This window comes from Somniosus microcephalus, chromosome 11, assembly GCF_052327205.1.
Source record: "Somniosus microcephalus isolate GS21.2 chromosome 11, FLI_Smic_1.0, whole genome shotgun sequence".
Taxonomy (NCBI): domain Eukaryota; kingdom Metazoa; phylum Chordata; class Chondrichthyes; order Squaliformes; family Somniosidae; genus Somniosus; species Somniosus microcephalus.
In genome coordinates this window covers 207,974,094-207,998,145 of record NC_140997.1, presented here as the reverse complement: position 1 = coordinate 207,998,145, position 24,052 = coordinate 207,974,094, and the positions used below count along the sequence as shown (strand labels likewise).

The 24,052-nt window shown below is 47.0% G+C and overlaps 1 protein-coding gene across 1 annotated transcript in view; it reads right to left on the bottom strand.

The window, feature by feature from the left end:
- LOC147111163 (uncharacterized) overlaps positions 1–24,052 on the bottom strand; it is a 62,963-nt gene that overhangs the window by 3,896 nt on the left and 35,015 nt on the right. Inside the window, exons 3-4 of the mRNA XM_086001781.1 lie at positions 12,910–13,025; positions 4,676–4,873 (exon numbers count right to left, since the gene is read on the bottom strand). Coding sequence (XP_085857907.1) covers positions 4,676–4,873; positions 12,910–13,025 — 314 coding nt within the window. The remainder of the gene's footprint in view (positions 1–4,675; positions 4,874–12,909; positions 13,026–24,052) is intronic.

The following is a 24,052-nucleotide window of genomic DNA, read 5'->3' as shown; positions in this document are numbered from 1 at the left end:
ACATGGAGTCCATGAACGGTCCAGCAAAGTCGATGTGCACACGTTGCCATGGTGATGAGACTGTACAGGTACAGGTGCATCAGGTGGATGGATGGAGAGGGGCTTGTGGTGGTGCGTTCTGGACCTTTTGACATCCTGAGCAGCTCTTTGTCAGGTCCTCGATCTGTTTGTCAATTCCCGGCCACCACACGTAACCATGGGCAAGGCTTTTCATCTTTACCGTACCTAAGTGGCCTTCATGCAGTTCATCTAGCACTCAGTTATGAAGCTTGGGAGGAATCACAACTCGTGAGCCGCATATCAGTGTTCCCCGACACACTGATAACTGCTCCCTCCTAGCTGAGAATGCTGGAAACAATGAGTCACCATGCGCTGGCCATCCCTTCACAGTGATGTCATAAACCTTTGACAATGTAGGGTCATTGTGTGTTTCATTTTCAATGAGGGAGTTTGTCACTGGTAGCTGCTCAACTATTGTTGTGTGAAATACCTCTGCTGAGTCAACTGTTGTAGTTCTCTGAGGTCGGCAGTGGTAAACGTGACAAACCATCAGCGTTGCCATGTTGCTTGGTCCCCTTGTATTCAATGTCATACAGGTGAGCCCCTAGGAAGAGTGACCATCGCTGTAGCCGGTGTGCCGTCATCACTGGAACGCCCTTCCTTGGGTTGAAGATTGAAACGAGAGGCTGGTGGTCAGTTAACAGAGTAAACTGTTGACCATACAAGCAGTGGTTGAATTTCTTGACTCCCCACACAAGGCTGAGAGCCTCTCGGTCAATCTGTGCATAATTGCGTTCAGCTGTAGTCAATGATCTTGAAGCAAAGGCTATTGGTCTTTCTGAGCCGTCTGGGAACTTATGTGACAACACGGCACCAATGCCATGGGGTGAAGCATCACATGCTAGTCGAATAGGTAGAAGTAATGAGTCTTTTACTCTCTTGAAAAGCTTGTTCACAGCTGTCACTCCACTTCCATTGTGACCCTGTCTGTAGCAGTGCATTTAGTGGATGTAACACTGTGAATAGGTTGGGCAAGAACTTGTGATAGTAGTTCACCAGTCCAAGATATGATCTCAACTGAGACACATTCTCAGGTGTTGGTGCATTAATCACAGCATCAATCTTGTCTGGAGACTTGTGTAAACCATCCTTGTCAATCACATGTCCACAGTATGAGATTTCCTTTTTGAAAAACTCACACTTGTCTCGGTTCGCTCGGAGCCCACACTCCCGTAACCTGATGAGCACCTGTTCAAGGTTGGAAAGGTGGTCGTTGTCATTCTTGCCAGTAATGATGATGTCATCAAGATAACACTGAGTACCTGGGATCCCCTGCAGGACTTGGTCCATTGCCCTTTGCCAGATTGCAGGAGCTGATGCTATTCCGAATACCAGCCGATTGTACTGGTAAAGGCCTTTGTGTATATTTATTGTCAGGTACTTCTTTGATGCATCATCAATTTCCATTTGGAGATAGGCCTGGGCCAAGTCCATCTTTGTGAAGCGTTCCCCTCTTGACAGGGAAGCAAAGATGTCCTCAATGCGAGGCAATGGGTACTGTACTGTGTGGAGGACTGGGTTAACAGTCACTTTACAGTCTCTGCGGATGCGCACTTTTCTTGGCTTTCCTGGTTTTGTGCTGGAGGTTTCCTTCATCACTGGAACTATAGGTGTGGCCCATTCACTCCAATCCACCTTGGACAGGACCCCTAGCTGCTCCAAGTTCTCCAGCTCTGCTTCTACTGAAGGGCGAATTGCATAAGGCACTGGTCTGGCCTTGTGGAACTTTGGATTTGCGTTCTCCTCAATCTTAATTTTTACTTTCATGCCCTTAAGTGTTCCTATTCCCTTCTTGAACACTTCCTGAGAGTCAGAGTATTTGTGACAGTCTCTCAGGAGTGGCGTTGCTGACACAAACAGTGCTTGGATGGTGTGCCAATCCAACTGTATTTTCCTGAGCCATTCGCGTCGCAACAATGCTGGTCCTCCATTTTTCAGTACATAGAGGTTCAATTGCGGTATTTTTTTTTCTTTGTATGTCACTGTCACTTTTATTTTACCTTTGGGGCACACTCTTTGTCCTATGTATGTCTTTAACAGTACTTTAGTTGGCCTTAGCGGTATGTGTGAAAACAGTCATTTGTAGTCATGTACAGAGATCACTGTTAAAGCTGAGCCTGTGTCCAACTCCATTTTCAGCCTAACTCCTGCCACTTCTGAAGTAACCCATATTATTCTGTGATTCCCTGTCTCTTTCACACTGTGTAGTTTTAGACAAGCCAGATCCTCTTCCTCTGAGTCTGTGTCACTTTTTTCTTTATCTGAACTGTCTCCAGTCACGTAGTGTACCTTCTTGTATCTATCTTTGAAAGGTTTCTTGTTTTCAGTCACTTGATGTACCTTTTTGTTACTCTGTATTGTATCAGTTTTCGGCTTCTTATTTGCTTTGCAGACTCTTTCAATGTGCCCTCGTCTGTCACATTGTCTGCAGTCTTTGTCTTTAAACCAACAGTCATTGTGGTCATGTGACATTTTGCCACAGCGATAGCACTTCTTTTCTTGTTTCAGTGACATTTTATTAGTTGAATATTCCAGGGATTTTTGTTGAATTTCTAAAGCGCCACGTGCTGCTGCTTCCATTGATATTGCAATACTTAGAGCCTTCTCCAATGTGAGGTCTTTTTCAGACAGGAGCTTCTTTTGTGTGCTTTCACTTTGCATGCCACACACAAATCTGTCCCTCAATGCGTCTGATAAGCCCACTTCAAATTGGCAATGTTCTGATAATTTGCGCAACTTTGCCAAATATTCAGAAATGCTTTCATTTTTGCTCTGGTTCCGTTTATGGAATTTAAATCTTTCGGCTATGAGCAGTGGTTTGGGGCTTAAATGGTCTTGGAGTGTGTCCACTATTTGTTTGAATGTTTTGTTTGCTGGCGTTTCAGGGGTTAATAAACTACGTAGCAGCCCGTATGTCTTTGCGCCCATAACACTCAGCAAAACAGTGGCTTTCTTTTCTACCTCCACTCCGTTAGCCTCACAGTACAACTCCACTCTTTCAATGTAAATTGCCCAGTCTTCAATGCTGCTATCAAATGCTGCAATCGTGCCAATCATCGCCATTTTATTTTCCAAACCCGTTTTTCTTTCTTTACTGGTTAGCTAGCGTCATGCAAGTCCTGTGCACTTTTCACTTGACTTATGTATCCCCTGCCTAGCTTAGCAAGCGTGCTCCATTTTCTCTACCTTCTCGCTCCTTCCAAGTTTCGGTGTCCTCTGGATGCGATGCCAGAATAGGAAGACATAGGTTCATAATTCTCATCGCCAATTTGTTGTGTTTGTACCGCTATACACAACTACATAAAATAATAAAGTAGCAGAGACTGAGAGTAACTTCAAGTGATCTTTACTGGGTAACTGGAACTTCGGCGCTGACTATACAAATCGATACGCGTCTGTTATATACACTCGCAACTAAGGATGTACATCCGCAAAACAAAGTAGTCCCTTCAATGTTGTATACATTACACATGTCTTCAAACAAAGCTACCTCATGGCACTTAAGGGGATACCTGGAAAATAACTACAATCGAAGACACAAAACTACTATCTACTTACTATCTGACGTAAGAAAACTACTAGGCACTTGGTCTAAGCGTTAAACAAAGCTTTAATCAACTGTTTTACAACATGGAGGTCTAGTTGTGTCCTTCACTAGTTCCTGTTAAGAATGTCCTGCGCAAGCTGGGCCCGTGCCCGAGTATTTATACTCTCCCTGGACAGCGTCACCCGTAGGCCACTCAGTATTATTTCATAAGTCTTTCTTTCATGAATGACTGATTCATGTCACTATCTACACCCATTGTGCTTAGTTGTCTTAATTGAACAATTGTTATAACTATTCATTAAATAAATGAGCCAAATACTGCCACATTCACAGCCTACATTGCACATTGAGGATCCTGGTGCTAAGATCCTCTTTCTTTTGCTGGGGCTGGGAGGAGTAGGAGTGCTCCTCCAGGCTCCACAAATCCAGACCGGGCCGTTGCCACTCCAGCTCCTTCTGTCTCCAAACATTGGGCCTCCCACCCACAATGGACCTACCTTCTTTGGCCAGGAGGCTGGCAAAGCCGCCCAATATTGCAGTGGCCCAGATTCCAGGGCACTCGAATTCCGGCCGCAGCCCACTGTCGCGATGCAAATGAGGCCCGGCTCTCAAAATAGACCAGGCCTCCAGCCACGATTACTGGGCAGCTGGCTGTCGCGTGCTGCCAGCCAGCCACTAGAAATCTGCTCAGGGATCAAATTCAGCCTTTTACTTTGTTGTGTAAATCTGTATTTCAAATTAGTATTCAGTGAAATACAAATTTCAGTGCAATTTTGACCATTTTCTTTTAATCAATGTGGTGAGGTTTGGTACAATGGTACCAGCAGTCCCTACCAACTTCCCCAATCCACGAGGAAAAGGAGTTATTTCACGTAAGATATACAGGACATCATAAAATATTGCTTGGAAGCAATACAGCTTTTCATTTACAGCAATGAACTAACAGCTGGGACGGCTTAAGATTTTCCGACTTGAAAAACACAACCTTTTATTAGTAAATGCTCTGCTTTACAGGAAAGCATTAAATCATCAATGTAGAACACATTATGCAACATTAAGTTTACTTACTTGAGTTAACTTCCTGGTACGCAGGCGGTTGTCCATGATTTGGAGCATACTGGTTAGAGTATGGAGCTGTAGGCATTGCTAGCTGTGCTGCAGAGAGTTGGAGAGGCACAGGTTGGTACCCCTGGCATACTGGATAAGCCGGCATTTGTTGTGGGTAGGACATTGGCACCACGGTGGTTGCAGCTGAGGCTACAACCGCTAAAAAAACAAGGAAAGAGAAAACTCATGTTAATTAAACCAAATACAATAAAATATCCGTAATGTAAAGTTTTATAACATTTTTGTTTAAAATACACAAGAGTAATCTTGATTTCTCTCCGAATTATTCATCCTGGAAGATTTCAAGTGCAACATATTTTTTTCCAAACACTCCCAGTATGCAACCCAGCTTGAAGGTGCATGACTGACTGGTTTCTCAACATATTTGGAATGGACAAAATACATCAGAATCTCCTTTTGTCTCTTTTCACTGCCTACAATTGTTACTTTCAAAAGGAAGGTGCATTTCTTTAATTCTCTGTTATATCGTTAGTGATCATGGAGAAATTCAAGATTGGAACAGGGTCTGTGTCTCTTGAAAGTGTCAATGGCTTGTAATGGGGCAGTCCTGCTGTATGATCTTTACTTTTCTCTCCAGTATGCAGGTTCTACATAGGAACAGGAGTTGGCCATTCAGCCCTCGAGCATCCACAGCCTTTGAGGTAGAGAGTTTGGAATATCTATTACCCTTTGAAAAGATACTTCCTGATATTGCTCTGTGCACCCCTTGGATGCCAGTTTTTGAGCGTGAATGAACTTTCCCCTCTTGTGTGTCGATTTTATCTATCAGAGCTATTTCTCATCTCTTGTTGACATAGCTCACAGCAATGGAAATCAGGTCAAATTACAATTCATCTTATCTGTGCGCAAAACCTGATCAAGAAATGTTTTCAAATCAAATTGACTCTGGTGTGAGTTCAGGTAACATAAAACAGTTTCAAGAAAAGACATGTCAATCACAAAAACTGTACACATCAGAAGTAATTTATTTATCTGATCTTTGGGGCACAGAGTCTATAAGCAGCTGTCCACCAGCTCAAACGGCTCATGTATGACATAAATTACTGAGCATAAAATGAGGAAGAAAACGTTTTGTGCAGGAATACATGCGAAATCCCTTCGCTCATAATGAGAGGCAATGGTCCTAGCAAGATATACAGATGAGGAAATCCATTATGCAACTGCAGCTCATCCATTCAAAAGGTCCCTACAGAACCCGACCACAGCATCCAATTGTTTCTTAAATGATTCCAGGATCTTCACTCTACCTAGAAGTCCGTCCCATGTATTGATCACTCTGTTTGTTTTATTATTCATTCTCGGGATGTGGGCATTGCTGGCAAGGCTGGCACTTGTTGCCCAGCCCGTGTTGCCCTTGAGAGGTGGTGGTGTGAAGAAGAACTTATGAATCAGTTCTTCATTTGTCTTGGGACGTTTTACTACATTAAAGGTGCTATATAAATGCAAATTGTTGTTGTTGCACTGTACTGCAGCCTGTAATTTCTCTCATCAGCATTTTTAAACACCAGTGCAACTACATACATCCTGGAGGTTGCAGCTAGTGAGCTAGAGAAGGCAGCACTGGCTGAGTCACAGGGTACAGGTGAGGAGGAGTAAGTGGTGGTAGCAGAGGAGGAGCAGGAAGCTGATTGCCAACGGCCATATGGCTCCCATGAATGATCCCCTGTAATTTCTCAAATAAAATTGGGCAGCTATATATCAGAATCCTGTTGCTTGTCAGTGGAAAAAAGATGAAAGTGCTGGCCATGGTGACTGATGCATTAGTCATCCATTTGATAGGTGTGTGGCCAACAAATCAACTCATACCACAGCTCTAGCTTGGAATCAGTGCAAAGCAGAGCAATTAAGACCATGGGGGTGATTTTGCCAATGGGGAGTGTGTTATGAATCTTATGATCCATGAAGAAAGACTCATGAAATAACACTGGACGGCCAGCTGGTGGCGCCGTCCAAGGAGTATAAATACTCGGGCGTGGGCCCAGCTTGCCCTGGACATTTTGTAAACAGGAACTACAGGAAACTTTTTTTATCCGGCACCGACGGGACCGACGTGGTGCCGGTTCATCAAAAATTCCGGATAACCGAAAGCTATAGTAAAAGATACGGAGCTGAGGGCTCCGTATAAAGCAACAAACCCTGTTGCTTTCAGGTTCAGAACAATGGCCACAAGTTCCAAGCGTCTCTGTAGCTTAGCAGCAGCTGCAGCCACACCCTTGCACAGCAACAGATCGAGGAAGGCAAGTAATAAAACTTACCTGAACCTACTCCTGAATTTTGCCAGTTAACCGAGATTTCCGGTTATTTAGGTGCCGGTAAATCGAAAGTTTCCTGTAGTGAAAGATAACTAGACCTCCATGTTCTGAAACAAGTTGATTAAAGCCTTGCTTTATACTCGAACCAAGCGCGTAGTGAGTTTTATTACGTCAGGGAGCTTTTGGAGGCGGGACTCCCACTTGTCGGGTTTCAGTCCTGCCTCCAACAACTTCTGGCCAACCCTCGCTATTTTCCCTTGATTGACCTTGTTAAGCCCGCCCGGCGCGAGACGGCTACCTGCCTCCTGGGAAGATGGCATGGAGGCGGGTTGGGCACCCGTCCCCAAATTCTGCCATTTTCCTGGCAGTCCCGCCTCCATACCTGCCTCCCCAGGGCTGGCAAGATCGCGCCCCTTGTTTGCCACTATGAGTGCCATGCCTATGTTGAAGTTAGGTTGGCAGCAACTGGTTTTCTGCATGAGGAGGCAGTTGTCTTCATTCGCTGGTAGATGGGTGGGACACGACTGGCAGAGATGGTTGGTGGCATAATGGCAGATCAGTTTAGCTGAGGTGCCTTCAGATCTCCCCGGCATGCCTTCTTTCATTTTTGCCACTTAACCATGAAATACTGTATTGTGATGCATCCAAACCAATCCCCATCATTAACTTTGCTTTCACTTGCCTCATGATAAGATACTCTGTGGTTTGCACCTTGACACCTTGTGGGCCCCCTGTGTTGGTATTGGAAGAACTCCTGATCATAAGTCCTCTTTTTTTTTACCTATTCCTGTTCTGCTGAAGTCCTGTAAATGCTTCACTTACAATCTACTTTCCAGTGACTAAGCGAGCAATATGGACTATTTTTAAAAACAAATTTACTATAATTAGTAAATAAAAATTGTCCCCCAAATTATTCCAAAATGATATATTCATAAAAAGTTCAGAAATATTGAAAAGATCTAATTAAAAGGTACACAGTACTGAAAATACACTGTAAAAATTGTAAGAAAAAACCATACAAAACCCTTTTTCCTTTAAGAAATCCATCACACATGGAGCTTCACTTTAAATGGGGTTTAAAAGCAAAAATATAATCATAGTGCATAAATTGGCAAATTGCACCAGATATTCATGAAGATATATTTTTGCTTGAATTCTGAGGCTTTAAAACATGTCTAAAGTCTGCTCATCCAATTTTCCAACTTTCGCTGCGCCCTTTCTACACTTGCACAAACAAAGTCTAGCCTCTGATTTTGACCAGTCGGTCTTCAGTGTTATGCCTTCAATATGCACAGTACACTGGGCTTCTCAAAGGTTTGCAATTTATAGAAAACTCTTCTTTCTGAATGGGTTGACTCCAGTAACATAAGTGTTAAACACACAGAGCATGGGCACTTTTTTCTGAATAGTTAAGTTTACCAATGGCATTTGGTGGCTATTACACCACCATGATGAGCATTGAACATTAACAGGGAAAGGTTTGTTAGCGACCATAGCGCCGGCGATTGCTAAATTCCGTTTTAGCACCCCAAGAGGGAGGTGGCGCGCTAGTTCAAGCGCTCCACTTCCTTCTTAGAGCGCTAACCCCGAATATCGGGGTGGTGCGTTCTGCAGCGCTACGCACTGGGCCACGTAGCGCTGCCACATGGAAGGGCTCCTCCCCTCATTAAAGGCCAAGCGCACAATTCTGCGGGGCCCTACCTGGAACACCGGGGGAGTGGGGTACCGTGCCAGCAGCCTGGCACACAAGAGGAGTGCCAGGCAGCCAGATCGCGGCACAGACCCCGTGTTCAAAGAGGCAATGAGCTGCGACAAGTAAGTCAGCCGATATTTTTCCCCCGCCCGCCACCTCCCCTTTACTCATCACCCCGCAAGGCTCCTGCCACTCTGTTCCTGCCCCCTGAATCGGTCGCTGTCATCGCTCGGCGCAGATTCAGGGGGCGCCGGTCAATTTTGCAGGTGGGGCGAAACGGGGCGCTGTGCCCGGTGATCACCTGAGCAGTGAAGCAGGGCGCTACCGGTTACCGCCACGGCTAAACTCCCGCTGAATTTAGCGAGAGTCATTAGTGGAGCCGCGCCCGGGCGAAAAGTCGTTTAGCGCCCCCCACAAGAGGCACAAATGCACCGAATGTCTAGCCCTAAATGTGTTAATGCTGAACCTATCACTGTCAGAACATTCAATTTTGGTTGATTTCATTGTCATTCATATATATGTTGTAGTTTTGTCGATCAATCAAGACAGATATATAACCACTCAATAGAGCTTCCAAACAGAACAGTTTGCCTACATAACAGCAATGACAAAGTAATTAAAGTGAGGCTCTTTAGGACATTTCTAAGAGACACTATATGGCACTACTGTATATAAATGCAAGTCTTTTTGTCCTTTCAGAGCTATCTGCACACCTGAAGTGTTTTAATTTGATGATCTAGCTGGGTGCCACCACTGGCACTACCCATGGGTGTGAACATAATTGGCATGGATTTTCCGGGGCCTATGACCTATGTGGCTGTAAGTACCCTGCGCTGTGCATGCAAAAAAAAGGGAACTTGCAATCTGTCAAGAATCTTCTTTTACCAGTGTAAGGGTGGAAATAAATATTAAAATAACATTTTTAAAGTCATTTTAACACTCAAAAACCTGTAAAATAAGTTTGTGTTATTTTTGGACCCTTGAAAAATGTTTACATTTAATTAATTTTAAACATGTAATGATTTTTTATTTATTTCAGTGCTGTAAAGATGTGTTTTTTGGGTGATTCCTATTTAAGCTTATGGGGATTCCGTACATAAATGGAATCCCCCTTTCTGATTGGTTGGGCCAGCCCACGTGATCCCAGGGATGCTTGCGAACCGCCTGCGCCTCTGGGATACATGGGCCTCTATGCAGGCCTACGGTGTAGAGGCTCAGGAGCGTGAGTCTCCGTGGATCCAGGGCTATCAGGTAGGTGCGTACTTTTATTGCGATTCGGCGGCATCCGCCCGTGGGACGCCTCTGACTGCAAATTCAGGCCCGATGTGATTGAAGCAGACAATGAAGAGCACAAGGTGCTGTAACCTCCTGTTGAGATTAAACTCATAATGTAGCCTCTACTCCAGTGGTGGTTTTTCTAACAGTGCGCAATTTGCATATGACGCAGATAAGCTTGTTGCTGCTCTTGGTTGCTAACAGAATTCCCCATCGTGCGTCTCTGCAGACTCTGTTGTAAGCTTAATGAGATCAAAGAAACAGCAGGTGACACGTCCTATATTCATTTGCGTATTTATGCATCTGATGTGTGGTAGCACTAACCACTTATTCATCTGGAACCGGGTATTCTAGATGCTGGGTGATGAGATTTAAGATGGCACTCAAGCATAAAATAATAGGAATGTTCCTCTAATGTTTGTCAAATCTCCATTTTTGTGCCAGAAGAATGTTACAGCTCATTTTCATTCATACGATAGCAGCTTAGAAGACTATATTGATCACAATAGACTGGTGTAAAGTTTAAATTGTTCCTTTCTGTTGTATTTCAGCAATCAGCTAAAATGCCATTGATCCTCGAGCTTTGTTGGTTTTCTACCAGGTCAATGCCTTCTGCACTTTGAGTTCTACATTTGTGCCTGAATTTTTGAATGGTTCACTCATTGCTCCCGCCCCCACCCGTTGACTTATTTTCAGGAGCAGCTGGATATAATCAACACTGCACACAAGCTTGTTGTAACAGTATGACGCTCTCATTAGTGTCATGTCAGGTGGTGACAATAAAGTCAGGGACTGACAGGGAGCATAAGTTTTCCATTTGCTCTGAGGTCACGTGCAAGAGTTGAGAGTTTTGGGATGGGGCTGACTGGGAACAAGAATTCAGGGCTGAAACCTCCATAAGTTGTGAAAAAGATCGAGACTCAACTAAAGGCTGAGAATTGATCTAAGTCAGAACTGGAACATCAGGAGTTCCCAGCTGGAGGTTACTCTTAGTACTGCCCATTGGTGCTTCATATTAATTGTTTTGAAGTGCAGTCATTGTTATTATGTAGGGAACATGGCGTATTGAAAGAAGAATTGGACCCTTACTGGTCTTTGAATAGGAGGTGCATGGCTTTGAATTGAACAGTTGGTGTCGATGTCTCGACTGTATATCAGTTATCTCATTGTCTTACGCGGGGTTTAGCACGTCAAACATGATGAGGGCCTGGTACTCAGTGATTCCGATTGGCTTAATATAGTTTAACCTGAACTGAACTAAGGCATTGGCGGTAATTTTCAGGTGACAAATTCCATTGGGCGGTGCGAGCCCATTGCTCGACCGATGAAATTGGTCCGAGGTCCAGCCAGTGAATGCATCTTCAAAAGCCGTCTCCTACCAACTGCACCACTAGCCTCCCACATTGCTCAATGCATGACTAACCCCCCCCCCCCATCACTTACTACCAACAATCTGTACCAATCACGAGGCACATCTCCCATTCCTAGCCTCACCTCATCCCCTTGGAGGAGATGGTGCAGGCCATTCTTGGCAGGGGCATGGCTCGGCCCTTGGCCAGCGGCAGGGCTGAAAGGATACAGAATGCTGATATCCACATACGTTATCCTCCTTCTGGCATGCACCTCTTACTTTCCCGCCCTCCCCTCACCACAACTCCACCCTTGTGCCATCCTCATTTCACGCACTTAAGAAATGCAGCCTGCCCAGCCAGTGGTTGAAGAAGAAGATGAAAAAGAAGAAGAAGAAACACCATCATTCGATTTGACACTCCCAGCCACCAGCTCCTCATGGTCGACCAGCAAGGCCATCTGCAGTGTCCCCTACTGAAAGTCAGCAGCCTTCTACCAGCCATGCTGCAGCCACAGGGTTAGCTCTGCGTGACATCACTAGGATAGGCAAAGAAACATGCAAGACAGTTACTAAGGGAATGCATACGAAGGATGAGTTGATTTATTGATGTCATATTGGATGGATAGATGTATAAAGTTGGCTTGGAAGGTTTGCTTTGTGGTGCCTTTTCTTTCAGCATTATGGCCAAGAGGACGCTGTGATGCTCAGTAACAAAGGGAAGGTAAGGTGTGGGACTAATGTTGAACGGAGAATTGGGGTTGTGTTCACTGGGACCGCAGATGGTTGATTCCATCCTGGATAAACCGGACAGAAAGGGGCTGTCTGGGTTGCATCCTTCCTTCTGCTTCCTCCTCTTTGGCTTTTTCCTCTTCTGTTTCTTCCTCATCTGCATCTTCCTCTTCCCTTTGTGAGTGGATGCTGTAAATCTGAAATAAAAGCAGAAAATGCTGGAAATGCTCAGTGGGTCAGGCAGCATCTTGACTTGAGATGTGAGCTCTGTTTTTCTCTCCATGAATGTTGCTTGACCCGCCAAGTATTTGCAGCATTTTCCGTCTTCTCACAGGCCTTTCTTTACCATCCGAGGCTTTGCAAGCATCCAGCAGCACTCCCTAGACACTTAAAAAAAACTTTTAACATCTATTGGAGCAAGCTACTACTTCAGCAAAATTTTAAAAGAGTCAAAAAGCTTAAAAGTAAACTTACCTGAAAGATGTGTGTGTCCCTTTAAGAGGTGCTGACAGCTTGTGAGTCTGCTTGCACTCGGCGCAAAGGTCCAAGTTTGCCATGGTGACTACGCCAACTGACGTCACCTCTCCCTCATTTTAATTTGCTTACTGACAGCCCTGCTGGGCCTGGGGAAAATGGAGGACGCCGCAGAACCTGCCACCAGCTGGCCGCCTTCTTTTCGCCATTTTTTGTTGTTGCCGGTAACGGGTGGCGTAAAGCCCCCCCCCCAGAAATTTTTAGCCCTTTGTTCCTAAATTCTCATCTGTCGGCTGCCTCAGCTTCCGGCAGGGCGGTGGACAGATTAAAAATTGTCCCCATTGAATTTTGGGTTCCTTTACTCACAGGAAATGTTCTTTTAAATCCAACAGTTACTTACTTGAAGACCGGGGTTCCGAACGGCAACATGCGCAGCAACCACAACAGCAGCACGACAGGATGGCACCAACCACAATGATAAAAAGGACCACGCCAACTCCGATTAATATTTTTTGACTGACGAAAAAGAAAACAGAAAAGTTATTAAAATGTGAAACAAGAGAAACGCGTGGAGACAGTGGGGCTAATATATATCACACAGTGGTCTGGTTTCCACTGGGGAGGCCTGGAATATGGGGTGGAACCCGGTTCCGCTGTTATTCCACCTCAGAATCTTAGAATTCCAGATCAATGGCAATGGGCGGATGTTCCTTCAGTAGAAAAAGTACCTCCCCCAGCAGTAGAATGGCTTCACTGGGAGTTGAAGAATGAAAAACAAATGATTTTTTGTTTTGCCCAATTGGAACAGTTTTTGGCTCCTGATATTATTCAATGGATGGCTTAAATTAAACTTAAAGATGGTTCCGAGCCAAGAATTTAAGCCGTGGTTAAACATGATTCTGTGGTACTTTTGCAACCATTTCCAGGAATCTCCCCAAACTTTCATCCTGTGGTAAGGCAGTTGTAAGACTATATTTTGTTTATGTAGTCAGTAAAATTGACTTCCTTCCTCCTTCAAGACAATGTACCACTCCACTGGAATCGGATACACCTTAATACCTCACTCAAGTGGCTATTCTTAAGATGTGAACCAAAGAGTGTTGGAAGGCTACCTGATCAAGGGGAAGGCATTTTGGGTGAACCAATGCCGTTTCTCCCAATTTTCACACGCGTGCTCACACACACACACACACACACACACACACACACACACATGCGTGCACATTGGCCTGGATTTTAACCCGGAGGCACATTCCATGCACGGGGGGGGGCGTTGCTGTTTTGAGGTCGAGAAACCCGGAAGAATGGGTTTCCCGAATGTCCTGCAGTTTTTAACTGCAGGACTCCTTTAATTCTTTTTCTGTCTGTTTCCCACCCACAGGTAGCCTGAATGACAGGCCTGTCGAGCGAGGAAGCCTGCAGCATAAGGCCGCAGCTGAGGAGACCAGGTAGGCCTAGTTGGGGTTCCCGATCGGCGGGTTGGTCCTGAGGTTGGGGGGAGTGACGGGGGGGGGGGCGGTGGTTTCTGATGGTGGTTGGTGTAGTGATCAATAGCATGTCATTCTATAGTGGACACTAGGTGGAGCCGTAGAGCTGTATATAGCTGTATGTATAAGACTACACTACCCAGCTATATATTATATTAAGACTACATTACCCATGAGGCTAGGCTACCCACAAGGCAGCAGTCAAGATGGAAGCCTCTACAAGATGCTGTACAAGTCCACATGTGCTCAATAAAAGTAGCTAGCAAAAGCTAGCTGTGTTCATAATAAGAATGTCTATTTATTAATGAACATAACAGTCGGGAGGGAGCAGATGGTGGTCGGGGGGGGGGGGCGGGTTCTGATGGTTGATGGGGGGAACCAGACAGATCGCGCTGGGGGGGTGTGGGGTTTACTGGGTAGTTTTTTGGGCTGGGAGGAAACACTTATGCTCCTCCTGGCACTTCATGGATTCAGCCCTCCTTGCCTCCTTTCACCTGCTGGGTTTTCTGAGGCCTGGGAAACCTGGCCGACATGAGTTAAAAATAGAATGATTGTTAAAATGAAAGCAGACAGCCTCGTTATAATGTTTAAATGACTACCCCGCCTCCAACGAGCGGATTGGTTGCCTACCCCTCATCCCGCCTCTGTTAAAACCGGAAGTGGGTGGGTTGGGTTCCTGTTTTTTGCATTTTATCCTCTGACCCGACCTCAACCCACCCATTTTTGGGAGTTAAAACTCAGCCCATAAACTTCCCAGTAGGATCACTAGAGACATACACGCACATTTCCTGCAATTGTGCTGGTTCAAAACGGGTGTAAAATTAAAGCCAGAATTTTTGGCGCAGCAGGAAACAGAGTCATTTTTCTGGTGTTTTATTGCTATGTTTTGAGCTATTTTTAACATTTACCCTCACTGAGACCCACTCTGTATTTTCTGTTTCTTTGAATGTATTTCTCCTGGCATCAGTACAAGTCACATTAAAAACTGAAAGCTTGATTGCATGTTCTTAAACTTGCTGTGCCTAATGTGCCTCAGTTAGATGGCTTGAAACTTCAATTTTCACAGTTAAAGAAAGAATATATGGTGTGAGTTTGCGCTTTCTTCAGGTCCTGATTGTTTACGCTGATTTCCGCTTGTTTATGCCCATTTTTACATTCTGCATATGTTAGTGAGATTGGCAGGAAATTTGGGTGTAAATAGTCATCAGCAAAATGGGTGAACAAATGGGGATAATTTTGAGTGTAACTTACCGATTAAGCCCCCACGGGAAATTCCACCCAAGCGTTAATAGGTATGGTAGATTATAATTTCTAGATTTACAACTTAATGTTAAGTTGAGTTATGCATGGAAAGGCCACACTGGGGAGACCAAATGCAGATTGGGTGACTGCTCAGCCCATAAGCGTGGCCCCGAGCTTCCAGTCGCCTGTCACTTTAATTCTCCGCTCCACTCCCACTCTGATCTCCCTGTCCTCGGCCTCTTACACTGTTCCAAGGAAGCTCAACATAAGCTCGAGGAACAGCACCTCATCATTCGATTAGGCACTTTACAGCCTTCTGGACTCAGCATCGAGTTCAACAATTTCAGATCATAACCTCGGTCCCCTTTTTTTTTCTTAAATTTTTTTTTCTCTCACGTTCCAGGGAGCAGCGGCAGCAGAGAGGAGGTGAGCCCGGTATAAAAACCGGCGCGAAGACCGAGGCCTGACCAGTTCCAGGGAGCAGCGGCAGCAGAGAGGAGGTGAGCCCGGTATAAAAACCGGCGCGAAGACCGAGGCCCGACCAGTTCCAGGGAGCAGCGGCAGCAGAGAGGAGGTGAGCCCGGTATAAAAACCGGCGCGAAGACCGAGGCCCAACCAGTTCTAGGGAGCAGCGGCAGCAGAGAGGAGGTGAGCCCGGTATAAAAACCGGCGCGAAGACCGAGGCCCAACCAGTTCTAGGGAGCAGCGGCAGCAAAGAGGAGGTGAGCCCGGTATAAAAACCGGCGCGAAGACCGAGGCCCGACCAGTTCCAGGGAGCAGCGGCAGCAGAGAGGAGGTGAGCCCGGTATAAAAACCGGCGCGAAGACCGAGGCCCGACCAGTTCCAGGGAGCAGCGGCAGCAGAGAGGAGGTGAGCCCGGTATAAAAACCGGCGCGAAGACCGAGGTCCGACCAGTTCCAGGGAGCAGCGGCAGCAAAGAGGAGGTGAGCCCGGTATAAAAACCGGCGCGAAGACCGAGGCCCGACCAGTTCCAGGGAGCAGCGGCAGCAGAGAGGAGGTGAGCCCGGTATAAAAACCGGCGCGAAGACCAAGGCCCGACCAGTTCCAGGGAGCAGCGGCAGCAAAGAGGAGGTGAGCCCGGTATAAAAACCGGCGCGAAGACCGAGGCCCGACCAGTTCCAGGGAGCAGCGGCAGCAGAGAGGAGGTGAGCCCGGTATAAAAACCGGCGCGAAGACCGAGGCCCGACCAGTTCCAGGGAGCAGCGGCAGCAGAGAGGAGGTGAGCCCGGTATAAAAACCGGCGCGAAGACCGAGGCCCGACCAGTTCCAGGGAGCAGCGGCAGCAGAGAGGAGGCGAGCCCGGTATAAAAACCGGCGTGAAGACCGAGGCCCGACCAGTTCCAGGGAGCAGCGGCAGCAGAGAGGAGGTGAGCCCGGTATAAAAACCGGCGTGAAGACCGAGGCCCGACCAGTTCCAGGGAGCAGCGGCAGCAGAGAGGAGGTGAGCCCGGTATAAAAACCGGCGCGAAGACCGAGGCCCGACCAGTTCCAGGGAGCAGCGGCAGCAGAGAGGAGGTGAGCCCGGTATAAAAACCGGCGCGAAGACCGAGGCCCGACCAGTTCCAGGGAGCAGCGGCAGCAGAGAGGAGGTGAGACCGGTATAAAAACCGGCGCGAAGACCGAGGCCCGACCAGTTCCAGGGAGCAGCGGCAGCAGAGAGGAGGTGAGCCCGGTATAAAAACCGGCGCGAAGACCGAGGCCCGACCAGTTCCAGGGAGCAGCGGCAGCAGAGAGGAGGCGAGCCCGGTATAAAAACCGGCGTGAAGACCGAGGCCCGACCAGTTCCAGGGAGCAGCGGCAGCAGAGAGGAGGTGAGCCCGGTATAAAAACCGGCGTGAAGACCGAGGCCCGACCAGTTCCAGGGAGCAGCGGCAGCAGAGAGGAGGTGAGCCCGGTATAAAAACCGGCGCGAAGACCGAGGCCCGACCAGTTCCAGGGAGCAGCGGCAGCAGAGAGGAGGTGAGCCCGGTATAAAAACCGGCGCGAAGACCGAGGCCCGACCAGTTCCAGGGAGCAGCGGCAGCAGAGAGGAGGTGAGCCCGGTATAAAAACCGGCGCGAAGACCGAGGCCCGACCAGTTCCAGGGAGCAGCGGCAGCAGAGAGGAGGTGAGCCTGGTATAAAAACCGGCGCGAAGACCGAGGCCCGACCAGTTCCAGGGAGCAGCGGCAGCAGAGAGGAGGCGAGCCCGGTATAAAAACCGGCGTGAAGACCGAGGCCCGACCAGTTCCAGGGAGCAGCGGCAGCAGAGAGGAGGTGAGCCCGGTATAAAAACCGGCGTGAAGACCGAGGCCCGACCAGTTCCAGGGAGCAGCGGCAGCAGAGAGGAGGCGAGCCCGGTATAAAAACCGGCGTGAAGACCGAGGCCCGACCAGTTCCAGGGAGCAGCGGCAGCAGAGAGGAGGTGAGCCCGGTATAAAAACCGGCGTGAAGACCGAGGCCCGACCAGTTCCAGGGAGCAGCGGCAGCAGAGAGGAGGTGAGCCCGGTATAAAAACCGGCGCGAAGACCGAGGCCCGACCAGTTCCAGGGAGCAGCGGCAGCAGAGAGGAGGTGAGCCCGGTATAAAAACCGGCGCGAAGACCGAGGCCCGACCAGTTCCAGGGAGCAGCGGCAGCAGAGAGGAGGTGAGCCCGGTATAAAAACCGGCGCGAAGACCGAGGCCCGACCAAATCAACAGCAGAGGAGAGAGGTAAAAAGTAATCAGAGTGTGACGTCACCAGGGAGCAGGTAAGTGATTGGTTGGTGAGTATTCCTCTTTTTTAAACTTAAACTCTGTAGTTTATAGTTACTAGGGTCTTTTCTGGTGTAGCAGGGACTGTTGGTAGACTATACAAGCGCCTTAGAGATATTTTTAATTGGTGATAGTAAATTAATTTAAATTAAGTAAAGGGAAGGTCATGCCAGGTGAGCACAGCCCCGTGATATGCTCCTCTTGCTCTATGTGGGAATTCAGGGACACTGCCGGTGCCCCTGAAGACCACGTGTGCCAGAGATGCATCCATCTGCAGCTACTAGCAAACCGCATTGAGGCGCTGGAGCTGCGGGTGGATGGGTTGTTGAGCATTCACGATGCTGAGAGGTTCGTGGATAACACGTTTAGTGAGTTGGTCACACCGCAGGGAAGGGCTGCACAGGAAGATAGGAAATGGGTGACCACCAGGAGGAGCAATAGAAGCAGGCAGGTAGTGCAGGAGACCCCTGTGACCATTCCCCTCTCAAACAGGTATGCCGCTTTGGATACTGTTGAGGGGGATGACTCACCAGGGGAAGGCAGCAGCAGCCAACTTCCTGGCACTGGGGGTGCTCCTGCTGCCCAGGAAGGGGGGAAAAAGAGTGGGAGAGCAATAGTGGTAGGGGATTCTATAGTAAGGGGAACAGATAGGCGTTTCTGTGGCCGTAGACGTGAATCCAGGATGGTTTGTTGCCTCCCTGGTGCCAGGGTCAAGGATATCACTGAGCGGCTGCAGGGCATTCTGGAGGGGGAGGGTGAACAGCCAGAGGTCATGGTCCACATTGGTACCAACGACATAGGTAAAAAGAGGGATGAGGTCCTGCAGCAAGAATTTAGGGAGCTAGGTGAAGGATTAAAGAGCAGGACCTCAAAGGTTGTAATCTCTGGATTACTCCCGGTGCCACGTGCTAGTGAGTATAGGAATGGGAAGATAGAACAGATGAATGCGTGGCTAAAGGGATGGTGCAGGGGGGAGGGCTTTAGTTTCCTGGATCACTGGGTCTGCTTCTGGGAAAGGTGTGACTTGTACAAGTCGGACGGTTTACACCTGAACCAGAGGGGAACCAATATCCTTGCGGGGAGGTTTGCTAGCACTGCTGGGGGGGGGTTTAAACTAACTTGGCAGGGGGATGGGGTACAGAGTGGAGCTATAGCAGGGGGTGATTTACAGCCAAATACAGAGAAAAAAACAAGGCAGAGCAAATATGTGAAGGCAAAAGGGAATATGGCAGGGCTGGAAGGCATTTATTTTAATGCAAGGAGTCTTGCAAATAAGGTGGATGAACTGAAGTTGTTGTTGAACTGAAGTTGTTGTTGAACACATGGGAGTACGATATTGTTGCTATCACGGAGACATGGTTGAGGGAGGGTCAGGACTGGCAGCTCAATATTCCGGGGTATAGAATCTTCAGGCGAGACAGGGGGGGGTGTAAAAGGGGAGGGGGTGTTGCAATATTAATTAAGGAGTCAATTACTGCTGTAAGGAGGGATGATATATTAGCGGGTTCCTCTAATGAGGCCATATGGGTAGAACTTAAAAACAAAAAGGGGGCAAGCACTTTGCTGGGAGTGTACTATAGGCCCCCAAACAGTCAGGGGGAGATAGAGGAACAGATATGTAGGCAAATCTCAGAAAAGTGCGAAAATAATAGGGTAATAATAGTGGGGGATTTCAACTTCCCCAATATTAATTGGGATAGTCAGAGTGTGAAAGGTTTAGAGGGTGCAGAATTCTTAAAGTGCATCCAGGAGAGCTTTTTGAGCCAACATGTAGAAAGTCCTACAAGAGAGGGGGCGATACTGGACATAATTCTGGGGAATGTAGCCGGGCAAGTGGTGGAAGTGTCAGTAGGAGAGCATTTTGGCGACAGTGACCATAATTCAGTGAGATTTAAGGTGGTCATGGAAAAAGACAAAGATGGCCCAGAAATAAGGGTTCTAAATTGGGGGGAAGGCCGATTTTAATATGATAAGGCAGGATCTGGCCAAAGTGGACTGGGAGCAGCTACTTATAGGAAAATCCACATCAAGACAGTGGGAGACTTTCAGAAGGGAAATAGAGAGAGTATAACGCCAACATGTTCCAACATGTCAAGGGTGGGACCAACAAGCAAAGGGAACCTTGGATGACAAGGGATATACAAAAATGCATTAGAAATAAAAGGGGGGCTTTTGGCAGTTACAAAAGACTAAAGACGGAAGAAGCCCTAGAGGAGTATAAAAAGTGCAGGGGCATATTTAAAAAAGAAATTAGGAGGGCGAGGAGGGGCCATGAAATAACACTGGCGAGCAAAATAAAGGAAAATCCTAAGATGTTTTATAAGTATATTAAGGGCAAGAGGATAACCAGGGAAAGGGTAGGGCCCATTAGGGACCAAAGTGGCAATCTGTGTGCAGAGCCAGATGATGTAGGCGGGGTTTTAAATGAATTTTTTGCATCTGTGTTCACTATGGAGAGAGACGATGCAGACATAGAAATCGGGCAAGGGGACTGTGGCATACTTGAACATATTAGCATCGAGAGGGAGGAGGTGCTAGCGGTTTTAGCAGGCCAAAAAGTGGATAAATCCCCAGGCCCGGACGAGATGTATCCCAGGCTGCTGTGGGAGGCAAAGGAGGAGATTGCAGGGGCTCTGACACAAATTTTCAGAACCTCTCTGGCCACAGGGGATGTACCAGAGGACTGGAGAACAGCTAATGTAGTACCATTATACAAGAAGGGTAGCAGGGATAAACCAGGGAATTACAGGCCAGTGAGCCTAACATCTGTGGTAGGGAAATTATTGGAAAAAATTCTGCGGGACAAAATTAGTCTCCACTTGGAGAGGCAAGGATTAATCGGGGATAGTCAGCATGGCTTTGTCAAGGGTAAATCATGTCTGACAAATCTGATTGAATTTTTCGAGGGGGTGACTAGGGGGGTGGATGAGGGAAATGCTGTGGATGTGGTTTACATGGACTTCAGTAAAGCTTTTGACAAAGTCCCGCATAGGAGACTGGTCAAGAAGGTAAGAGCCCATGGGATCCAGGGTGCCTTGGCGCGTTGGATCCTAAACTGGCTGAGTGGCAGGAGGCAGAGGGTGATGGTCGAAGGATGCTTTTATGACTGGAAGCCTGTGTCCAGTGGGGTACCTCAGGGATTGGTGCTGGGTCCCTTGTTGTTTGTGATCTACATAAATGATTTGGATGAGAATGTAAAAGGTATGATCAGTAAGTTCGCAGATGACACGAAAATTGGTGGGGTGGTAAATTGCGAGGAGGAAAGCCTCAGGCTACAGGACGATATAAACGGGTTGGTCAGATGGGCGGAAAAGTGGCAAATGGAATTTAACCCTGAGAAGTGCGAGGTGATGCATTTTGGACGGACAAATAAGGCAAGGGAATACACAATGAGTGGTAGGACCCTAGGAAGTACAGAGGGTCAGAGGGACCTTGGTGTACATGTACATAGATCTCTGAAGGCAGCGGAACAGGTAGATAAGGTGGTTAAAAAGGCATATGGGATACTTGCCTTCATTAGCCGAGGCATAGAATATAAGAGCAGGGAGGTTATGATGGAGCTGTACAAAACGCTGGTGAGGCCACAGCTGGAGTACTGTGTGCAGTTCTGGCCGCCTCACTATAGGAAGGATGTGATTGCTTTGGAGAGGGTGCAGAGAAGATTCACCAGGATGTTACCTGGGATGGAGCGCCTCAGCTATGAAGAAAGACTGAACAGGCTGGGGTTGTTTTCCTTGGAGCAAAGAAGGCTGAGGGGGGACCTAATTGAGGTGTACAAAATGATGAGGGGCATAGATAGGGTAGATAAAGAGGAACTTTTCCCCTTAGTAGGGGGGTCAATAACAAGGGGGCATAGATTCAGGGTAAGGGGCAGGAGATTTAGAGGGGATTTGAGGAGGAACTTTTTCACCCAGAGGGTGGTTGGAATCTGGAACTCACTGCCTGAAAGGGTGGTAGAGGCAGGAACCCTCACAACATTCAAGAAGCATTTGGATGAGCACTTGAAATGCCATTGCATACAAGGCTATGGACCAAATGCTGGAAAATGGGATTAGACTGGACAGGGATGGATGGGCGGCGCAGACACGATGGGCCGAAGGGCCTCTTTCTGTGCTGTAAAACTCTATGACTCTATGACTCTATGTGGCAGCTGTTGATGATTCTGCCATTGCCATTTACACTTCATCTAGAGTCATCTTTTGTTTCTTAATGTGTCCTATTACCATCTCCTTTTGCCTTGCACCATCATCCCTTTTGTCTTTTAATCTCTCCTGCCTTCCATCCTATCACAGACCTTCCCTTTTGTTCTTTCCTCCCCTCCCCCCTCTCCCTGCCCCTACACTTGCTTAAAAACCTGTTCCATCTCCAACTTTTTCATTTCTGACGAAGGGTCTTCGACCTGAAACGTTAACTCTGTTTCTCTCTCTGCAGATGCTGCCTGACCGGCTGAGTATTTCCAGCATTTTCTGTTTTTATTACTGAGATGACATTATTGTTTCATATACAGGCAAAATATTTAATAAGTTCCAGGTTTAGTGGCTACCTCAGGACTCTTCACCCCCACAACATAACAGTTTAAAGGGATTGAAATGGATATTTAAAAAACCCCACAAATACTAGCAATCAAAAGTAAAAGCACAAAATGTTGGAAATGCATAGCAAGTCAGTCAGCAAGATAGGTTAACGTTTTGGTGAGGCCCTTCATCAGAACTGCAGAACATCAGTTTTCATAAGGGTTCCCACCCATATTATTAACCTGACTTCCTCTCTCAGATGCTAACTCGCTGTCTGTACCGTTTCCAGTTTTTCCTTGCTTAATATTTTCCACAGTTTCTGTGCTGCTTCCCATACCGATGGTTATTACATGTCTCAACTTTGTACTTCTACGCTATAAAGATATTTTGTAAAGAATACTACAGGAAATTTCTTGCTCTATCTCATTTCTGCTCCAGTCAAACCACTTTATAAAATGACAACAAAGACTACCACAGTGACTTACAACGAAGCTAAGGATGCAGTTATATTGATATTTATGCGTTGGTGCAAAGCAGCTTCTGCCTCACAACAAAAAAGTGATAATCTAACTCCGGAGTCAGGTCCTAGACTGACTACAATACAATGTTGTGAGATTCCTTTGGGTGGGGCGTCTCACACCAATTGGGCTTGACACCCCCAGTATACTGCAGTGTAGCATCAGGCTGCTCAAGAGAGATAGGAGCCATTCCTCATTCTCAAAACATTTAACACTTATTAGCTGGGAAAAGAGCTGTTACTGCAAAAACATATGCAAAGCTCTCTCCTGGCTGTTAGAATGTTACTCACAGCCTGCAGAAAAATCTCAAGTGTTATCAGCTGTGAACTGCAGCGAGTGAAAAGCCACTCGTCTTTTATCAGTAGTACATAACTTACAAAATTTCTTATTTAGCAGGGTACATAAATGCTGAATGTGAGTCATAAGAACATATGAACATAAGAAGTAGGAGCAGGAGTAGGCCATACGGCCCCTCGGGCCTGCGCCGCCATTCAATAGGATCATGGCTGATCCGAACTTAGACTCACGTCCACTTCCCTGCCCTCTCCCCGTAACCCCTTATTCCCTTGTCAGCTAGGAAACTGCCTATCTCCGTTTTAAATTTATTTAATGTCGCAGTTTCCACAACTCTGAGGTAGCAAATTCCATAGATTTACTACCCTCTGAGTGAAGAAGTTTCTCCTCATCTCAGTTTTGAAAGGGCAGCCCCTTATTTTAAAATTATGCCCCCTAGTTCTAGTCTCACCCATCAGTGGAAACATCCTCACCGCATCCACCCGATCAAGCCCCCTCATAATCTTATATGTTTCGATAAGATCGCCTCTCATTCTTCTGAACTCCAATGAGTAGAGTCCCAACCTACTCAACCTTTCCTCATAAGTCAACCCCCTCATCCCTGGAATCAACCAAGTGAACCTTCTCTGAACTGCCTCGAGAGCAAGTATATCTTTTCTTAAATATGGAAACCAAAACTGTATGCAGTATTCCAGGTGTGGCCTCACCAGTACCCTGTATAACTGCAGCAAGACT